At 38.0% G+C, this 18,910-nt stretch overlaps 1 protein-coding gene and 1 long non-coding RNA gene across 3 annotated transcripts; both read right to left on the bottom strand.

Moving 5' to 3' along the window:
* Positions 1-666: 666 nt before the first annotated feature.
* Positions 667-4,756, bottom strand: LOC146497815 (uncharacterized). Its single transcript, XR_014870863.1, has 5 exons — positions 3,885-4,756; positions 3,049-3,189; positions 2,853-2,903; positions 2,422-2,498; positions 667-2,313 (listed from the first exon to the last, which is right to left on the bottom strand). It is a non-coding gene; the product is annotated as an uncharacterized LOC146497815 (long non-coding RNA).
* A 4,223-nt stretch (positions 4,757-8,979) lies between these two features.
* Positions 8,980-18,652, bottom strand: LOC146497814 (uncharacterized). Of its 2 annotated transcripts, none has more exons than XM_085141370.1 (7): positions 18,308-18,652; positions 17,850-18,038; positions 11,577-11,765; positions 9,960-10,097; positions 9,714-9,806; positions 9,469-9,545; positions 8,980-9,363 (listed from the first exon to the last, which is right to left on the bottom strand). In XM_085141370.1, exons 1-7 carry the CDS (start codon positions 18,363-18,365, stop codon positions 9,304-9,306), a joined length of 804 nt encoding a protein of 267 aa, XP_084997496.1. In that variant the 5' UTR covers positions 18,366-18,652; the 3' UTR covers positions 8,980-9,303. The 2 variants fall into 2 exon arrangements, with proteins under 2 accessions (XP_084997496.1, XP_084997495.1); XM_085141369.1 differs by having other exon boundaries at positions 9,714-9,809; positions 18,308-18,642.
* Positions 18,653-18,910: the final 258 nt, after the last annotated feature.

The raw sequence follows: 18,910 nt of genomic DNA, 5'->3' as shown, positions 1-18,910 counted from the left end.
TGTGCCATTAACGTCAAAGACCTGGGAATATGCTGCCACCTGCTGGCAAAGATTATTCGCCACTAAACCGTTTACTGGCCATATTTTCTCCTGCTACAAGCGTCACCCACGGCCAAGTAATTGTGATTGAGGGCCGGCACCAATAAAACGAGCAGAAAAAAAGTTTGTAGATGTTCACATTTGCATTAATCAGGGCCATACCATTAATTAGGCTGACTGGTTCACATTGCTTGAGTATCAAAATGGCAAAAGATGACAAATATGTCGAAGGGGAAATTGGCTTCCACCTGACATTCGTACACACCACACACCACAATCACAAAACAACAAAAATAAGCAAAAACCAAAATAATATACAGAAAATTTTGCTCTCCTTGCATCTCGGGGTTGATTGTCACCCATTCAGCAACCTATATGATGCTCATGTTGAGTAATTTGATGACTGGAGGAATAATGGATGATTTTGATCTGTTTTTCTTTTCTAAACAAAGGGGGACAATAGCACTGTGTAGACAGTTCAAAGGAGAGGAAAGATTCCTAAAAAAACCCTTATCTTAAAAAATTTAAATTCCTTTGGGATTACATGAAGCTAGGACAGGTTGGAATAAAGGTGATACTTAGGGAACAGAAGCTCCAACAAAAGAAGCCGTGCTTCTGCTTCTGCTGTTCACTTCATATTTGTGAACTTTTGTCCGTTTTTCTGCAGTTTTGTCCAGTCTGACAAACGTCTTTGTCTTTCTTGATTTGAGTGGCCTGTTGCTCCAAACACTCATGACTGCTCAGCTATAAGAGCATTACCTCTGAACAAATAGCATGAAGGGCTCCCACTCATATGCTAAAATATTCAGGTGCCTAACAAAATCTTTTACATTGATTCTAAATGATGATCCCCTTTTAGATTAGCTCCATAGGAGGTACAGCAAAATACACCAGGGTGTTTTCTCATGGGAACCTTGAAATCAAAGCTGGTGCTGTGACGCATTTTTAGATAAAGATGCTTGTTTTTTCTCTCAGAAGACGGGCCATTAAGATCCCCAGTCTTGCCTGCTCTAGCATTAATGTTTATTTTTTCTCCCAAGACAGTGATAAATTTTACCACATCACAAATGTCATTCTCATCCCTGCCAATTAGAGCTATATATTTGTATTAATATGACTTGTTTTCCAGGGATTATAATAATAGGGTTTGATTGACAAAATCCCAAATCACGTCTGAATTTGTCTTCAGACACACTGGTGTGCCTTCCCATCACCATTTGGGAAACACTGCTTTGCATGCATAAAAAAGTAATGATTTATTTGCTTTTATTGAACACACATGAAGAATCTGCAAGAAATCAGGATAATTAAATGTGAGCTAATACCATCTACAAATGGAAACAAGAAATTCTTAGTTATTTAGCACAACACACACAGAAAAAGAAAACTAGCCCAAATCAATTAAACCAATCTATTTAACACAGTGGAATATACATTATGAAATATGAAAACACATATGAACAAAAAAGGATTTCTATTTGTTTATTTGCTACAATGAATGTGTTTATAATTATGCAATATTACATTAATCATGGCAGAAATAGAGACTAAGTCATTAATGTGGTTGATTTTCAAATTAAGTTCAAATGAATGATATATTACATGTGGGTTTAATGTAATTATATCACACGTCATGTGGAAAATTCTAACAGCACTAAAGCCAAGCCTCAGCAGCACAGACATGTTTCAGAGTATCATATCTTAGTAAGACTGGATTTGTACGGTGAATTGTTTTTCTGCCAGATAATTGTGAGAATTTCTTCATTTTTTTCTAGATTTTTCCCATAAAATGGGAAGTGAAATCTGTTAAAAACCCTTATAATCTAAATATATAGTAAACATTCACATCTGTGTAAAACATTCCTCTATGTTTTTAATGTGAAAAAGAACCTGTCAACTCAGCGTTGGATCTTGACAATAGTTAGTAAAGAGTAAACTTGTGACTTTTATTATAAAAACACAGAAAAGAGTGATCAAACAAAGCAAATGTGCTATAAATGTTTTCTTTGATTGAGTTTAAAATAAAAACTAGAATAAGAGCTCAGAAGGATGTAGATGCTGCTACATGAATACAAACAGAGTGCTTTATTAATTCTGAAATAGTTAACTTTAACAGCTTATTTATATTTAACAGATGATTCTGCTCTCAGAAGTGTTGGAGTCTGTCATCACGGTGTCATTTTATCCAAAGTCACGCTTTCATTGCCCAAAGCCTCACACGGGTTTGACCTTCACTGTGCAGCCCTTACAGCTCTCCTGGAAAAGTCCCTGAAGCTATGAGAGAGATGAGACTGATTATTGAAAAAAGTATCATTAATGCATGTTGTTGTTTTTCTTTTCACTGTAAGGTTTACTGTACATTTTAATACTGTTTGTACTTACGAAAGATGAAATTTCTAAAATTGCTTGTTCTTGGTCTTCAAAACGACATTGAAAATTAACCTTTAGGCGAACAATTGCTATTTGGGCAGAAAGAAAGAAAGAATTGCATGTTTAGAATATAATTTAACGTGCAAACTAGAGTAGTTTAAACATTTGGTGATTAGACACTTTTTTCAGGAGTAACACAAACAATGTGAATATGTAAATGTGAATTTTTTGAAATAGCTCTTAAATGGTGACAAACCTGTAGTTGGCTTAGTAGAGACAGAAGAAGTGTTGGTGAAACGGTGGATGCTGAGACAAAGAAGCCGTTATGATATTTATTGCAGATGTAATGCTGTAGCTTTTTGAGCAGTCTCTGCTTGGTAGTACACAAACAATGTGAATGTGTAAATGTGAATTTTTGAAATAGCTCTTAAATGGTGACAAACCTGTAGTTGGCTTAGTAGAGACGGAAGAAAGTGTTGGTGAAACGGTCGATGCTGAGACAAAGAAGCCGTTATGATATTTATTGCAGATGTAATGCTGTAGCTTTTTGAGCAGTCTCTGCTTGGTAGTGCAGCGGGAACATTTGTAGTCAAAATGTAAATGTGTGTATTTCTAGTCTCTGTGTTTGTCTTCACTTACATTGTCCACAGGTTGAACTATAGTCAGGACAGCAGTCACCAGATTCCACACAGGCCTCGTCACAGAAACACCCCTCTCTTCCACAGGAGCTGTGCCGACCAGGGCAACATAGAACTGGTGGGCCCGCACAACCAGTAGCACCTTGAACACACCGAGACAGATATGTAAAATATGTACTGGTGGACTCATGTGAGCTCATGCACATTATTATTTAGAGAGTATTTCTAACTACCTGGACAAAGGTTACCATTAATACTTCTACAAGGTAAAAAAAACATTTATTTTGTATTTTGATTTGAATGAGCTTGAAAGTTAATATTTGGTATGACCACCTTTATTCTTTAGCACAGCATGAAATGGTATAGGCAAGCTTTCCTGTCATGTCTTTAAGTATTCTCAGGAAAAGGAGTATAAAAGGAGCCACTGTCCAATGAGAAGACCTTTAGAAAGCCTGGGGAACTATTGTTCTGAACTACTTGAAATAAAATAAAATAAATAAAAAAATAATGATTAAAAATCTATAAACCAACAAAAAAAAAAAAATAAGGAAAAAATCTTTAGCTCATTTTTTGTTTATTTTTAAGTCCTGTGACAAACTCAGACTAAGAGAAGCTTCGCAACATAAATCATGAACACTAAGCTCTTGTTCAGCGAACGCCACCTTCTTCTTTTTCTACATTAAATTTATGAAGTTCATTTCAGTATAGAGACTCACAGATAAACATCAAAATTGAAAACATAAGAAATACAATCCTGCATTTATAGCAATCGTTCCCCCCTTTTTTGTACAGATAGTGCTTCTATATATTCTATATAAAGAATTATGTGTTACTCACTGCTGTAAGGAGGCAGGAAACCTGTCAGGAGTAAGAAACACCAAACTAATGACCAAAACCAATCCATGACTCTGACTGTTTGGTTAACTGGAGATGAAGGTAATGTCATTTCCAAGTGAATCACATTGACTTATGTAAAACAGTTGACTTCCTTATTGATTCACCGACGCCTACTGTGTTGCATGTTCAGATTGTAGGCATGTAGAAAACTATTTCCTTTTCCTGTCTAATTATAATTTGCGACAACCAATTTAATTATGAAGCCTTTTTGTAAACTGGCTATGATTTATCTTGCGGAGGATTTAGTTAGTGTCAATAGAAAAAAAAAAACAGTGATTGAAATAATGAATAAACAGAGTAATACCATAGTATTCTCAGAATAATCACACTTATTTCACAGTCTAATCCTGAAAAAGAATGACTTAGATGTATTTCTTGGCTGGACCTCAATGATCAAATTTGAAGCTAGAGCTAGTGGGATTCTAGTTTTATCAACTAGAAGTTCATACTAATCACAGGTGGTTGGGCTTAACAGTGTTAAGGCCACAGAATAGGTGCGTACTATACAAACCATTCTTTAATCGTTTACCCAATTCAAGTGTTGTCTATGTTTGTCGCACATGCTATTTCTTTTTGTCCTTGTCTTTTTGAAAGTCAGTCTCTGAGGGAATTCTGATATTTGAATTACCAATAGACCCTATCTATGGAAATAAACAACAATTTGATTATAAAATAGGATTTAGCCGCCTCCCTTATGGTTTCCTGTTGTACTGACACGCACTCCCACTGAAGATATTTTGATCTTAAGTCTAAACTGTTATCCACAGGAAGATATTTTTTATTGGCAAACTAATAAACAGCTAAATCATCAATCTGTCAATTGTAATAAACCACTCATCAACTGAAGGCCCCATCATTGTTTGTCAATTCAAAATCTCAACAACTACACCACTCTGAATTAACAAGTACTTGGTGATAGTGGGAAGGAAAAAGTCGCTGGAAGAATCCCCCAGCAGAGCAGGCTCAGGGAGGGACAGCCACCTACTGTGACTGAATGGGTTTGAAAGGGGAAGACAAGAGAAAAGACTATAAGAAAAAGAGCCATTGTTTAATAATTGCTAAGGATTAATATAATAGTGATGAATAAACACACATGGAGTAAAACGATGGATTAAACACAGTGCATCATTGGAAGCCTCCCAGCAGCCTAAACCTCTTGCAGGATAAATGATGGTTCAGGGTCGTCTGATTCAGCCCTAACAACAGGCAAGCAAACAAGCTATTTATATAGCTTTCAGACACTTTCAGACAACTCCCAGCTGAAAACAAAGTGTTGTACACGTGACATGCCAAAAATGATACATTGAATAACAATAAAAAAAATAAATAGATTAATTAGAATTAATTTTAAAACAATAAAATCAGCACATTAGATTAAATTAAAAGCTTTGTCAAAAAGGAAAATTTTAAGCCTAATTTTAAAAAAGTTTCCCTAGTGACAGGTGGTTGCCATGGGGTCACTCAACAGTCTGTAGGGCTGTGTGACTTCACAAATATTCTTCCCATGTGAATATCATCAACCTCCAGGAACCACTGGCCGGGGAATATAAATTTTTCCCATCACAACTGATACCAGATGGTCATGAACCAGTCTCTAATAATTGTTTGACATGAAGTGAATGAATCAATTGTAATCAAAGTATTATTAAAAATATATCAAATCAGAATATAATCAAAAATAGATTTAATCAAGAATTAATACCTGTATCTTGACCTTTTACCTTTTACTTTGATTTGGTGTGCGTACACGTGTGTGTGTGTGTGTGTGTGTGTGTGTGTGTGTGTGTGTGTGTGTGTACTTCTCTCTGCTGGGATTATTTGCATCAATGGGAAATGCAAACATGGTGCAGCCCGAATAATTGTCGGGGGCATTTAGAGTTTGGTTTGACTAAGCAAATTTTGACTTTGATATGTATGATTTAATAAAATAATATATAATGAGTTTTTTGTGATTTACTGGGTTATGTAGAGAAAATGTGAGAAACAGTGTTCCTATATAACTGAGTTGATGAAAATCAGTGTTTGACTGAATATGTCATAGTCTGCAGTCCTCGGTGGGTAAAATGCCATGTTTATGCATTGTGTTGATGTCCCTCGTTTCCCTTTTTCCCACATTGTGTGTGTGTGTGTGTGTGTGTGTGTGCACATCAGTATCTTGGTGTCCTGACTGCACTTGAGGCAGGGTGGATATTACTAGGATTTCCAGGAGAGTTGCAGAAACGAATGGACGAAGCGAGCAGGTTGCATATAGACACCAAGGGAGCGGAAACACAGACCATGGACACTGGGAGAACACACTGAACCGGAATAGGGAAAGCACACTCACCAGGAGCATGCACGGGGATTTATCTGCATATTGTTTTTGCTTCACAGTAAATAAACGCACTGTGTTCTACGTAGAAAGTCCTGCATCTGGGTACAGCCTTCGCACACCTGACAGAATATTCATATGCGATAAAGTTATTGATAAATCATGTTAAAGTACGATATAGAAAAGAAGAAAATGCAATGATTTTGAATTTTGTTTTAAATCTTGTTGAAGTAAGGTCACATGCAGAGCAATGATATGTGGCTGGGCATCTCGTGATTCGATGTCACTATGGGTAAAGCCAGATGTTATCTCAGAAGATGTAATGCTGTGAAAGAAGTGGGACATTAGGACCAGGTATAAAAGTTTTGTGCAGAAGAAATGACTTGTTCTTCTTTTCATCTCCTGCCAGGCAAGCAGAACAGAAGATTAGCTTTGATATGTCCGTTCTCTCTTTACCATCTATTGTCTCAAAATAGCATTAGCTGTTAATCAGATGAGTATAATTCAAGTGTATTGATTATGTGATTACTATAATTTGATTTTAATTTGCTTTGCTCCTGCTAAACATAATAAAATTTGCTGAAAGATTGAAAAGTATAAATTGAGAACTTTTCCTTTTTAACCCCCTTATGAATCAGCAAAGATATAAACTTCTCATTGTTATTACACCACAGCCAAAAGACTTAACAGGTACCATATAAGTTACCAAGTGCAGAGGGACAGTTTGGCAAGCACACCTTCAGAGGCAGCAGGATTGACATCTGGAGGGCTGAGAAACAATTAGAGCTGGGTGAGTCTCCTTTTTGGCTCCAGCCAAGCTTTGCGTTTCCCACTGGGTAACACTCACAGAGACAATGATTTTTTAAATAGAAAACCAGTTCCAGTTCCTGTTTTGGGGCTCCCTATTTGAAGATCCATAACATAATAGTTAAGCTGACAATTCAAATCACAATGACAGTGGCAGAATTCTATATAGTTATTTTAAAATACACTTCCATGCATTGAGGTTTCACAGGACTGATAATTTGTGTACGCATTTGAATTTTGCTGCCACACGAGGCCTGTAGAGTCTCCTGCCTTTGAGCCAGACACACCTGAGGATAATCACTCACCTCTTGCTGAGCTGTTGGAATAGTTAAAGTGTTTTTGTTGGCCGGTGGATGTGACTGTACTCACCGTGGCATCTCTTGTTTCCAGGTGGATTGCGGAAACGTGTGGAAGGAGCAGTGCACTGTTGTACATAGGCACCGAGGAGGACAAAACTTCACCACATATCAAGGAGCAGAATCACGGCACGGGGATTGGGAACCCACGCAATGTTTCATAGTTTCTTTTCATTGTAAATAAACACATTTCATTCAGAAAGACCTGCATTTCGCTCCTTCTTCAACCAACCCTGACACCGCTATTATTTTTTCATCAATTTTTCAACTCTACATTAGACCTGGAAAAAACCTTTTTCCGAAGTCATTAAGGTTTTTAGAAAAAAAAAAAAAACAACAACACTAAACATGGGCGGTTAAAGGTTTTTTAATTTATTCATCACAGAGTTAAAGTTACTGACTGACAATTCATGGTCTGAAAAATGAGAAAAAAAGTTTTCATTATTGTAGTGTATTCTGCATAGGTTACTTTGTGTAATGAAAAATGTCCTTACTGTTTTTCAAAAACGCATTAAGAGTGGTAAAAATGACTTTTATGCTATGAGAATTGAGACAAGTCGACTGAGAAAAACTATAAAGTCACTTCTATTGTAACTTTTTAAATTGGATAAACAACACTGGATGTATTTGGCTCACTTAACTCTTTAAAAGAGACTTTAAGAAAATATTAAGTGCTCTGAAGAAAGAAATGTGCCAATAAAAACCACACGAAAGTATAACTACAATAGAGTATTGCGCTAACATCTGTGCTGCTAACTTCATAGACCTGGGAATATGCTTCCATCTGCTGGCAAAGATTAGTTACTGGCAATATTTTCTCCTGCTATAAGCATAACCCAGTGCCCAGATTGTGCAGAGGGGTGGCACTAATAAAATGAAAAGCAATGGATGTGGATTTTTACAATTGCATTCATAAATGCAATGCCAAGAATGGATCTGATTGGTCCTACATCCCTCCTGTATCAATATGACAAAAGCAAAACATGCCACAGACATGCCAGTGAATATTTTGGTCTAACTCCCAAAAACATGCATACGTCATTGAGCTGACGGTACCATGGGAGGAAGCAATTGAGGAAGCATTTGAGCATAAGAAGCTGTGGTATGCCAACTTGGCAGCTGAGGCAGAGGACAGAGACTGGAAGATCAAGGTGCGCCCGTTGGAGGTGGGATGCAGGGGCATTGTTGGGTAGCCGAAAACGTAATATGTTGACGATTTGTCACCTAGCGTAAAATGTCACGCTTTGGGAGTGAGAACGTGTTGAGGCGAGGAATTAAAAAATGAAGAAATTACACCAGATCTATTACATATTAGTTACTTTAATGTAATTACATCACATATCATCTGGAAAATTCTAACTGCACTGCTAATATTACATTTTAAATTATGCGTTATAATTTTATTGCAGCCGCTTAACTTCCACAACTTAATATAACACAGAAAAAAATAGAGTAATGCAAACATGTTTGGCAGTGTGTCTCGTTCCTTGACCAGAGCAGACTGGATTTGTATGGTGAGTTATTCTTCTGTCAAATGATTGTCAGAATTTTTTTCTTTAAAAAAAAAAAAAAAATTCCATTATTAAACTTTATTTAAAAAAAAATCCTGTACCTCCACCTAAAAAAAACTTTATTTCTATATATGGTAAACATTCATAACTGTGTAATACATCCTTAAATATAAGATTTTGTTGCCCTGATTATAAGAACTTAGAAACATGCATATACTGCTAGTTGAGAAAAAGTGTCTGTCACTTTATTCATTCTGAAACAGTCAGTTAACTTTACCAGTTTAATTAGATTTTAATTAGATTTTATTGTGAGTGTTGGAGTCTGTCATCACCGTGTTGCTTCATTCTAATTCATCCTTTCATTGTCCAACGCCTCACACGGGTTTTACCGTCACGGCACAGCCAGTACAACTCTGCTGCACAAGTCTCTGAAGCTATGAGAGAGATGACACTGATTACTGACAAAAGTATGAATAATGCATGTTGTGCTTTTTTTCACTGTAACATTTAGTGTACATTTTAAGAATGTTTGTACTTACAAAAGATGAAATTTCTAATATCGCTTGTTCTTTGGTTTCAAAATTAGATAGTAAGGACACTTTTAGGTGAGCAATCGCTATTTGGGCAGAAAGAAAGAAATGCACATTTAGAATGTAATTAAACCTGCAAACTAAAGTAGTTGAAACATTTGGTGTTTAGCCACTTTTTTCAGAAGTGACACATACAATGAAGGAATCTTTGTCTAAATGTGAATTTTTGATATAGCTCTCAAATGGTGACAAACCTATAGCTGAATTACTAGAGGTGGGAGAAAATGTTGAAGAAAGACTGGATCCTGAGGTTATGGTCACATTAAGTGGTGCAAGTGTTGTACTGTCTGCTGTTGTGAAAGAGATCATAGACAAAGAAGCTGTTATGATATTTATTGAAGCTGTAGCTTTTTGGTAGTGCAGTGGAAACATCTGTAATCAAAATGTAAATGTTTAAAACTGTGTATATATTTCTAGTCTCTGTATTTGTCTTCACTTACATTGTTTACAGGTTGATTTATAGTCAGGACAGCAGTCATTCAATGTCACGCAGATCTCGTCACAGAAACACCCTCTGTTGCAGGAGTTGTCGTGCCCTGGGCAACATAGAGCTGGTGGACCCGAACAACCTGTAGCAACTGTTACACATAAAGACCGATATAAAATATGCACTGTCTGGCAGTATGGGCGAGGTGGACTCCTGTGAGCTCATGCACGGTATTATTTAGAAAGTATTTCTGACTAGCTAGAAAATGTTACTGTTAACATATTTTTAACAATCATATCTACGAGGCAAAAGAAGTTTGTATGAGCTTTGTAAGTTAATATTCATTCTTTCACCTTCATTCTTTGGTAAAGCATGAAGTGTTGAAGGCAAGCCTTCTTTCAATTTCTTTAAGGATCCCTCAGGAAAATGAGTGAAAGCCACTGTCTAATGAAACATTTCTAAAGACTGGGAACCTTTGCTCCAGATTACTTTAAAAACTGACAACAAACAAGCTTTGGCTCATTATGACAGGAAATGTGAAGCTTTTAAAGATAGTAATCCAGTGGTACTCAGACTGTGGGGAGAGCCAAATTGGTGGAGAGAAGAGCCAGAACAGGAGACATGTGGACAAGCAGGGAAGACATGTGAGGGGCAGCTAACTTGAATAAATATGACTTTTTCAGGAAAACAGTAGAAGATGCTAGGATTTGGGTTCTGGTTATGTGGTGTTTTTGTCTGTATGTGTTTTTGGTTCCTTTTTGTATAGGTAGGCGGGGCAGTGAGTCACTGAACCTGGCACACCTGTTACTCATCAGCTGCATCCTTCAGAAGTGTTCTTTAGGAGCTACCTGACAGAAGACTAGTGTCAGAGTATTGACGTTTTTGGAGAGTCTGTAATTCTACCCCTGCCTGCTGGAGCCGTTGGATTATTTCTGGTGACTGTAAGGAGTTTTGTTTCCTCCCCAGGGTTTTGCCTCGTCTGGTTTGTTTCCGTCTGGTGGTTTTGGCAATAAACAGTACCAAGTAGGCTCTTCAACTCTCTGTAAAGTCTACTTTAAGCTTTTCTCGGTTATCGGGCAAGACCCTCCTAATTCTCACGTCCCTCTCCTTTTTATAGATCGAATGCACTACCTGTGTGTGTTTCCGTCACCTGCACGTCCTGGCTCCGCGTCCCCATTCATACGCTATTGTACATACTTTGTCCTTGTAAAACCTCCCCATCACTGTAAATAAACTGTCTTCACCGCAACTCTGCCTCCGTGCATTCTGCTCCCTGGGTCCATCTGCATTTGCCATAACAGAAGATGGATGATTCATTTTAGGAACTATTTTATTGTTAATGACTGCTAAAATAAGTTTTTTAGCTTCTCATATGGGGCATGCAGAAAAAGTTTAATAAACACTGTCAACAGGCAGACGCTTAGCGGGGACAAAAAAAGCCAAGAAAAAGTCTGGGTGCTGAAACATTTTGGCCCAATGTTACCTTGCAATTTACAACAATATTAATTTAATGATTTATATTTGGACTATAACTGGAAATGTAGTAATACAGGGGTGACAGGAACACAATTTAAAAAGCAAATGCAAATGAAGAAGAAGGTTTGGCACAACAACAATAAACAATCTGTACCTGTAGGTGCTGAAGTGGTGAGACTTGTTGATGTAGTTGCATCAGTGCTGTTTGTGATTGTGAGGGAAGCAGTTGAAGTGAATGGAGTTATAGTAGTAGAGTTTCCGTCCGGCGGTGTAGATGTTGTATTGTCGCTCGTTGTGTTGACTGCAGTGACTAAAATTGTGCTGTTGTCTGCTGTTGTGAAGACTGGTAAGTGAAGATAGGGAAACAGCAAAAATGTTATGAAACATTAACTGTCTATTGACATGGCTACAACAGCATACTTTACAGAACACTGAAAATACACATTTTTTCTTAAGTGATTATACATGTTGTGAAAAAAATGGCTCATTTAGGAAATGTTGCTGTGGTAATAATGCAAATAAGACACAACATTAAAACCACTGACAGGTGACAAGAATAATTTCTGGCATTTATATTCAGGCCTGATGTACCACACACCCAAACACCAATGCAGAGCACATAAAACCCTTATTGCCAGCTTTATATGTGATAGCAGTGGCTTCCCCCTGCAAGAAAACGTACATGACACACTGGAGAAAATACTAAGGAGTTCCCCCAGAGCCCTGTAATGGTGTCATTTTAAAATTATACCAGTTACACCAGCTGCAGTCACAACTTAATGTTTATTGTTATGCACAACTCAAAAAATTATATATTTGAGTGTAGCATCAAGTTAATTAAACTTCTGGATATTGATCTGGTCAGCAGAAAGGATCTTTAATCAGTCTCAGCTGCTTTGGTGTTAATGAAATTAACAAGAGGTGCCAGAGGCAATAAACTATAGAGGATACAAAGGTAGTCCAAGTCTTCCAGAATGGCACATCAATACATGGCACTGCATTCAAGTATGAGCGTTACCAGTGCCATACAAAACACTGTAGGACACTCCAATAACTGTGTTGATATCACAGGTAAATGATTTCAATACATGTGATCGGTGTGTTCATATGCATATGAACCTGCCAGACTGGTTTGATAGTGTATGTTAATGATAAGAGCCAATACAATGCTTTTACAGTCATCAAAAAATGGCAGTGGATCTTCTACCTCTCATTCTAAGAAATATACCATTTACTGAAGGAACTGTTCAGCACAACCTTTGAAAGTGTTTTACTCTCTCAAATAATTGTGTTGCTGCACTGTGGCATACTCCTATTTCGAACAGTATAATAAAAAAAAAATACTCCAGAGTAATCCAGATTAATGTCAGGTTAAATTTCATCTGTTACACTTGCTTGCTATAACGTTGTTTCAAAATCCGGTTTGCAAACATTTCCATCCAAGACAAACCAAAGCAAAAGACAAATCAAAACAAACAAACACAAAATCATTTTTTTTCACTCAAAAAAGTGAATACTATGATAGAGATAAAGTACACTGTAATATCAAATTAGTTCCCAGAATGTAAAAACTTATTCTTTCTGAGCAACCATGTTTAAAATCACAGCTCAGTTTCCTGCTAAATTTGCTTTGTTGTTTCATGTAAACTCCTTAACAGACCACTTTGAAAGTAATATGTCATCTCAGCTCTTATGCCGCTGCTTATTCACCAGAGAAAGAGATAAATGCTAAAAAAAAATACAACCTGTAAAAATGAAGGCAAAAATAAGTAAGACTTTAAATCCTGGGACAAAGTCAATCATTCGACTGACAGAAGCTCCACAACAGGAAGACAGATTGCTTGTTTAACGACCGGCACCCTCTTCTTTGTCTAAAATAAATTTATAGATTTTATTTAAATACAGATAAACATCGAACTAAATACATAAGAAATACACAATACATTTATAAACAGTGTTCACTTTTTTGGCACATAGCTTAGTCTGATTTATGCTTTTCTGTAAAGAATAAGATGTGACTCAGCTACTTATGTGCATTTATATTTATGGGTATATGGTTTTTAGCTTGTGAAACCGGGCTGTCGCAATAAAAAAGAAAGAAGAAAGAAAGTGCTTCTAAAATGAAAAAAAAAAAAGAACAAAACAAAAACAAAACAATCATATGTTACTCACCACTGTAAGGAGGCAGAAAACCTGTCAGGAGTGAGAAACACCAAACTAATGCAAACCAATCCATGACTCTTACTGTTTGGTCAGTTGGAGGGTAATGTCATTTCTAAGTGAATCACATTGAGTTACATAATACATTTGACTTCCTTGTTGATTAACTGCCTGTTGTGTAACACAGTTAAGACTATAGGCATGTTAGAAAACTGTTTCTTCTTCTTGCTCCTATTTGTAAATTGGGTGTGATTTATCATGAAGAGGAAAATATTTTAACAGAGGATTTAGCTAGTGTCAAAGGAAAATTACCAGTGATTAAAATAATGAACACAAACAGTAATTCCATAATTTTCTAATAATATTCAAACTTATTTCTCACACTAGCCTAATCCTGAAAAACGAAAACAACTTCTTGACTGGACCTCAGCAATCAAATTTGAAGCTAGAGGTTATGGGATTTCAGTTTTATCAACCAGAATTTCACAAGTACTACGATGAGGCTGTACTTTACTGTGTGGAGGTTCTGGAATGTAGACTTAGGTGTACTATTACTGCAGCTGGAGGCATTTTCAAAATGTGGAGCAGCCAGTTATGTGGGGTATTCTTGAAAATTATTTGCTGTGATGTCATCCATTGTCTATGCTTCTCATCTTTTTCTTTTCCTTCATGTTTCTCTCAGGGCTGTGTACTATTTGAATTTGCACAGTCTCTATCATATGCTCTCATACTGACATGCCCTTCACAATATTATTCAAGTGTAAGTTTAAAAAAATGAAATTAAGCATTTAGCATTTAGCTTTTTTAATATGATACCCCCACCCTCCCCAATCCAGACCCAACGACCACCACCACCCTCTCCAATCCAGACTCAACGACCTCCACCACACCTCTCACCCCCCTTTCCTCCTCTCTGAAACTCAGAATGCACACTGAGGATGTGAGCCGACTATTCCAGAAACAGAAGCCCAGGAAAGCCCCCGGACTAGACGGTGTCTCACCCTCCTGCCTCAAAACCTGTGCTGAACAGCTGGCTCCCATCTTTACTCGCATCTTCAACAGATCCCTGGAGCTGTGTGAAGTTCCCTCCTGCTTCAAACGCTCCACCATCATCCCTGTTCCCAAGAAACCCACCATCACAGGACTGAATGACTACAGACCTGTCGCCTTGACGTCTGTGGTCATGAAATCCTTCGAACGACTGGTGTTAGCCCATCTGAAAGACATTACAGACCACCAGCTGGACCCTCTGCAGTTTGCCTACCGGGCAAACAGGTCGGTAGATGATGCAGTGAACATGGGGCTGCATTACATCCTGCAACACCTCGACCGCCCGGGAACTTATGCCAGGGTCCTGTTTGTGGACTTTAGTTCGGCTTTTAACACCATTGTGCCTAAACTTCTCTCCTCCAAACTCTCCCAGCTCAGCGTGTCACCAGCTACCTGTCAGTGGATCACCAGCTTCCTGACAGATAGAAAGCAACAAGTGAGGCTGGGGGAGATCACCTCTGAAACTTGGTCCCTCAGTATTGGTGCCCCTCAAAGATGTGTCCTCTCACCACTACTGTTCTCCCTCTACACTAATGACTGCACCTCCAAGAACTCGGCTGTTAAACTCCTAAAGTTTGCAGATGACACCACTGTCATTGGCCTCATTCAGGATGGTGATGAGTCTGCATACTGGCAGGAAGTTGAGCGGCTGGTACTCTGGTGCAGTCAGCACAATCTGGAGCTGAACACTCTTAAAACTGTAGAGATGACAGTGGACTTCAGGAGACATCCCTCAACTCTGCTCCCCCTCACCATATCAGACAGTCCTGTGTCAACTGTGAAGATCTTCAAGTTCCTGGGTACAACCATCTTCCAGCACCTGAAGTGGGAGACCAACATCAACTCCATCCTCAAAAAGACCCAGCAGAGGATGTACTTCCTGAGACAACTGGGGAAGTACAGTCTTCCACAGGAGCTGCTGATCCAGTTCTAAACTGTGGTCATTGAGTCTGTCCTGTGCTCCTCCATCACAGTCTGGTATGGAGCAGCCACTAAACAGGACAGGAGCAGACTGCAGCGGACTGTACGGGCAGCAGAAAGGATCATCGGCGCCCCCATGCCCTCCATCCAGGATCTGTACCTCTCAAGAACCAGGAAACGTGCAGGGAAAATCATCACAGACCCCTCACACCCTGGACACAGACTTTTTGATCTGCTGCCCTCTGGCAGACGGTACAGAAGCCTGCAGACCAGGACCACCCGACATAGGAACAGTTTCTTTCCCCTCGCCATCTCCCTTCTAAACAGTTGACCTGTCACACTGCTCCCACTGCCAGACTGCAACTGCACCTTATGTACATTCTGTGGTATTCATTCCACCTCATTTCATTTCTGTATTTTATGTATATAAGTTTAGATTAGTTATTTATAGTTGGTTTACACAGCTTTGTGTATGTATGTGTATGCATGTGTAATGTATATATAGGCACGTGTGTGTGTGTGTGTGTGTGTGTGTGTGTGTGTGTGTGTGTAATTTACATTGCTGTGCTTGAGAGCCACCATCTACTGGAACCAAATTCCTTGTATGTGTCTGCACATATACTTGGCCAATAAACATGATTCTGATTCTGATCACAAGCACAGAAGTTCATAATTAAATGGATAAATTTATTTTAGCTGTAAATTAACATGTGATTTTAATATATATGTTAACTATGTTTATAAGCTTGACAGGACAGAGTCTAAAAGCATCACCATTTTTGCTCTGTATGTAAGACTAAAACATTGGTTTTCTCAGTTGATATTTTGATGGTTTGAACGATTATTCACTTGGATCAGGAAACACATAGCAAACTCTTTTGCTATGTGTGAGACTGTATACAACTATTTCCTGTCTTGTTTTGTTTAATTCTAATTTGTGACACCTAATTCAAAATCTTTTTGTAAACTGGTTATGGGTTATCCTACAGATGAGATTTTCTTTGGCGGACAATCTAGCTAGAAAATCATCAGTGATTAAAAGGATGAATAAAATAGTAATTCCAAAATTTTAGCAGAATAATCAGACTTATTCCAGACGTTAGCCCAATCCTAAAAAAACCCAAACAAACAAACAAAAAAACCCCGAATTAAATGTAATTCTTGACTGGACCTCAATGATCAAATTTGAACCCATAGTTAATGGAGTTAATCTCAGTTTTTTCAACCTGAGTAAATAAGAGGTGGCTGTACTTTACTGTGTGAGGTTTGCAGAATGTAGGCGTGCACATTACTGTAGCTGGAGGCATTTTCCAAAATATTTGGTGCAACCAGTAATGTGGTTGGTCTTGAAAATTATTGGTGGTCTACTTTTTCTGTTGCCCTGACACACTATAAAAACAATTACTTAATAATTGGAATAAACTTTTTTGACCAAGAAACAGATTGTAAACTCTTTTCTTAAAAGCAAATTCATTTCTCAGAGCATGAAATGGTGATTGACCAAGTAAAAAAAAGGAAACAACACAAGTAACAATGATAAACTCGCAAGCATAAAGTTGTCCGAGCACCTGCTGCCAACCCAAACAAACCAAACCCCTGGCTCATGCTCAGCGGTACCACTCTCTCCGATGCCGCTGCAGGGAAGTCGGACTCACCTGAGCGGCATCCGCGATCACGTCTCGCCGGCTTAAAAATCTGCAATGGGTCCTGGGTTATTGTTGTTGCTGGAGTGTTCAGCTGCTGCCGTGTGTGTAGTAATAAGTCTTCTGTGGTATGTTTACAGAGGCCAACTGGGAAATTAATATTTTCAACACACAATTTATTTTGTCATAATAATACGTTATCATCATAGCCTATATAACCAGAACACTTTATATTATGCAGACTGTCTATGACTGTTGTAGGTGGTGAGCACTGTCAGTAAGCTAAAACAGATTTAAACCCATTGGAGAAACTTCTTAGGAGTTCCCCCAGGGCCCTGGAGGTGTAAGAGTCACATCAGCAGGGGATCAGAACGTGTGATCATGACATGGTTCATATGGGGCATGCAGAAAAAGTTTAATAAACACTGTCAACAGGCAGACGCTTAGCGGGGACAAAAAAAGCCAAGAAAAAGTCTGGGTGCTGAAACATTTTGGCCCAATGTTACCTTGCAATTTACAACAATATTAATTTAATGATTTATATTTGGACTATAACTGGAAATGTAGTAATTCAGGGGTGACAGGAACACAATTTAAAAAGCAAATGCAAATGAAGAAGAAGGTTTGGCACAACAACAATAAACAATCTGTACCTGTAGGTGCTGAAGTGGTGAGACTTGTTGATGTAGTTGCATCAGTGCTGTTTGTGATTGTGAGGGAAGCAGTTGAAGTGAATGGAGTTATAGTAGTAGAGTTTCCGTCCGGCGGTGTAGATGTTGTATTGTCACTCGTTGTGTTGACTGCAGTGACTAAAATTGTGCTGTTGTCCGCTGTTGTGAAGACTGGTAAGTGAAGATAGGGAAACAGCAAAAATGTTATGAAACATTAACTGTCTATTGACATGGCTACAACAGCATACTTTACAGAACACTGAAAATACACATTTTTTCTTAAGTGATTATACATGTTGTGAAAAAAATGGCTCATTTAGGAAATGTTGCTGTGGTAATAATGCAAATAAGACACAACATTAAAACCACTGACAGGTGACAAGAATAAAAAAAACATGAATGATGCCTCATTTAAATGAAAAACTAAATATGTTACTCACCGCTGTGAAGAGGCAGCAAAGCTGTCAGAAGCGAGAAGTACATTGCAAACCAGTCCATGACTCTGACTGTTGAGTTGACTGTAGGCAAGAGTGGCACAGTGTCAAATTAGAGCAAACTGCGTTACGCAAGAGAGGAGGCATTTTTACTTCCTTGTTGACTCAAGAGACAATAGACACGGGTGGAAAGTGTCTTTAAACTATTCACCAGTTTTCAAATTGTGTTTTTAAAGGCCAAGTAAAATCAGAGTTATGTTTTATAATTTACACAAATTATAAATCAGCTTTTTGGTAAATTCTAAATGCTACTCCCACAGAGGATGATTATCTTGTTAAGTGTACATCCTTACTGGGTAAGGCTCGGGATACTGTGGCTCCTCTGATAAAAAGAGCCTTAAATCAAAAGTACTTGAATCCCTGATATAACTCTCAAAAGCACACGCTATAACAGGTAACCCATAACCTGGAGAGGAAATGGGGCCTCACTAATTTAGCCTTTCTTTAGCCTGGAAAAAAAGAATAAAATTGTTTTTTGCTGTATAAAAAAGCTCAATTAGAACATCTAACTCTTCATTACTGATTGGAGAAAATAAGAACAACCCGAGG

This window comes from Neolamprologus multifasciatus, chromosome 18 (assembly GCF_963576455.1).
Source record: "Neolamprologus multifasciatus chromosome 18, fNeoMul1.2, whole genome shotgun sequence".
Classification (NCBI taxonomy): domain Eukaryota; kingdom Metazoa; phylum Chordata; class Actinopteri; order Cichliformes; family Cichlidae; genus Neolamprologus; species Neolamprologus multifasciatus.
The sequence above is the reverse complement of the archived record's forward strand: the minus strand, read 5'-3'. Positions and strand labels throughout refer to the sequence as shown.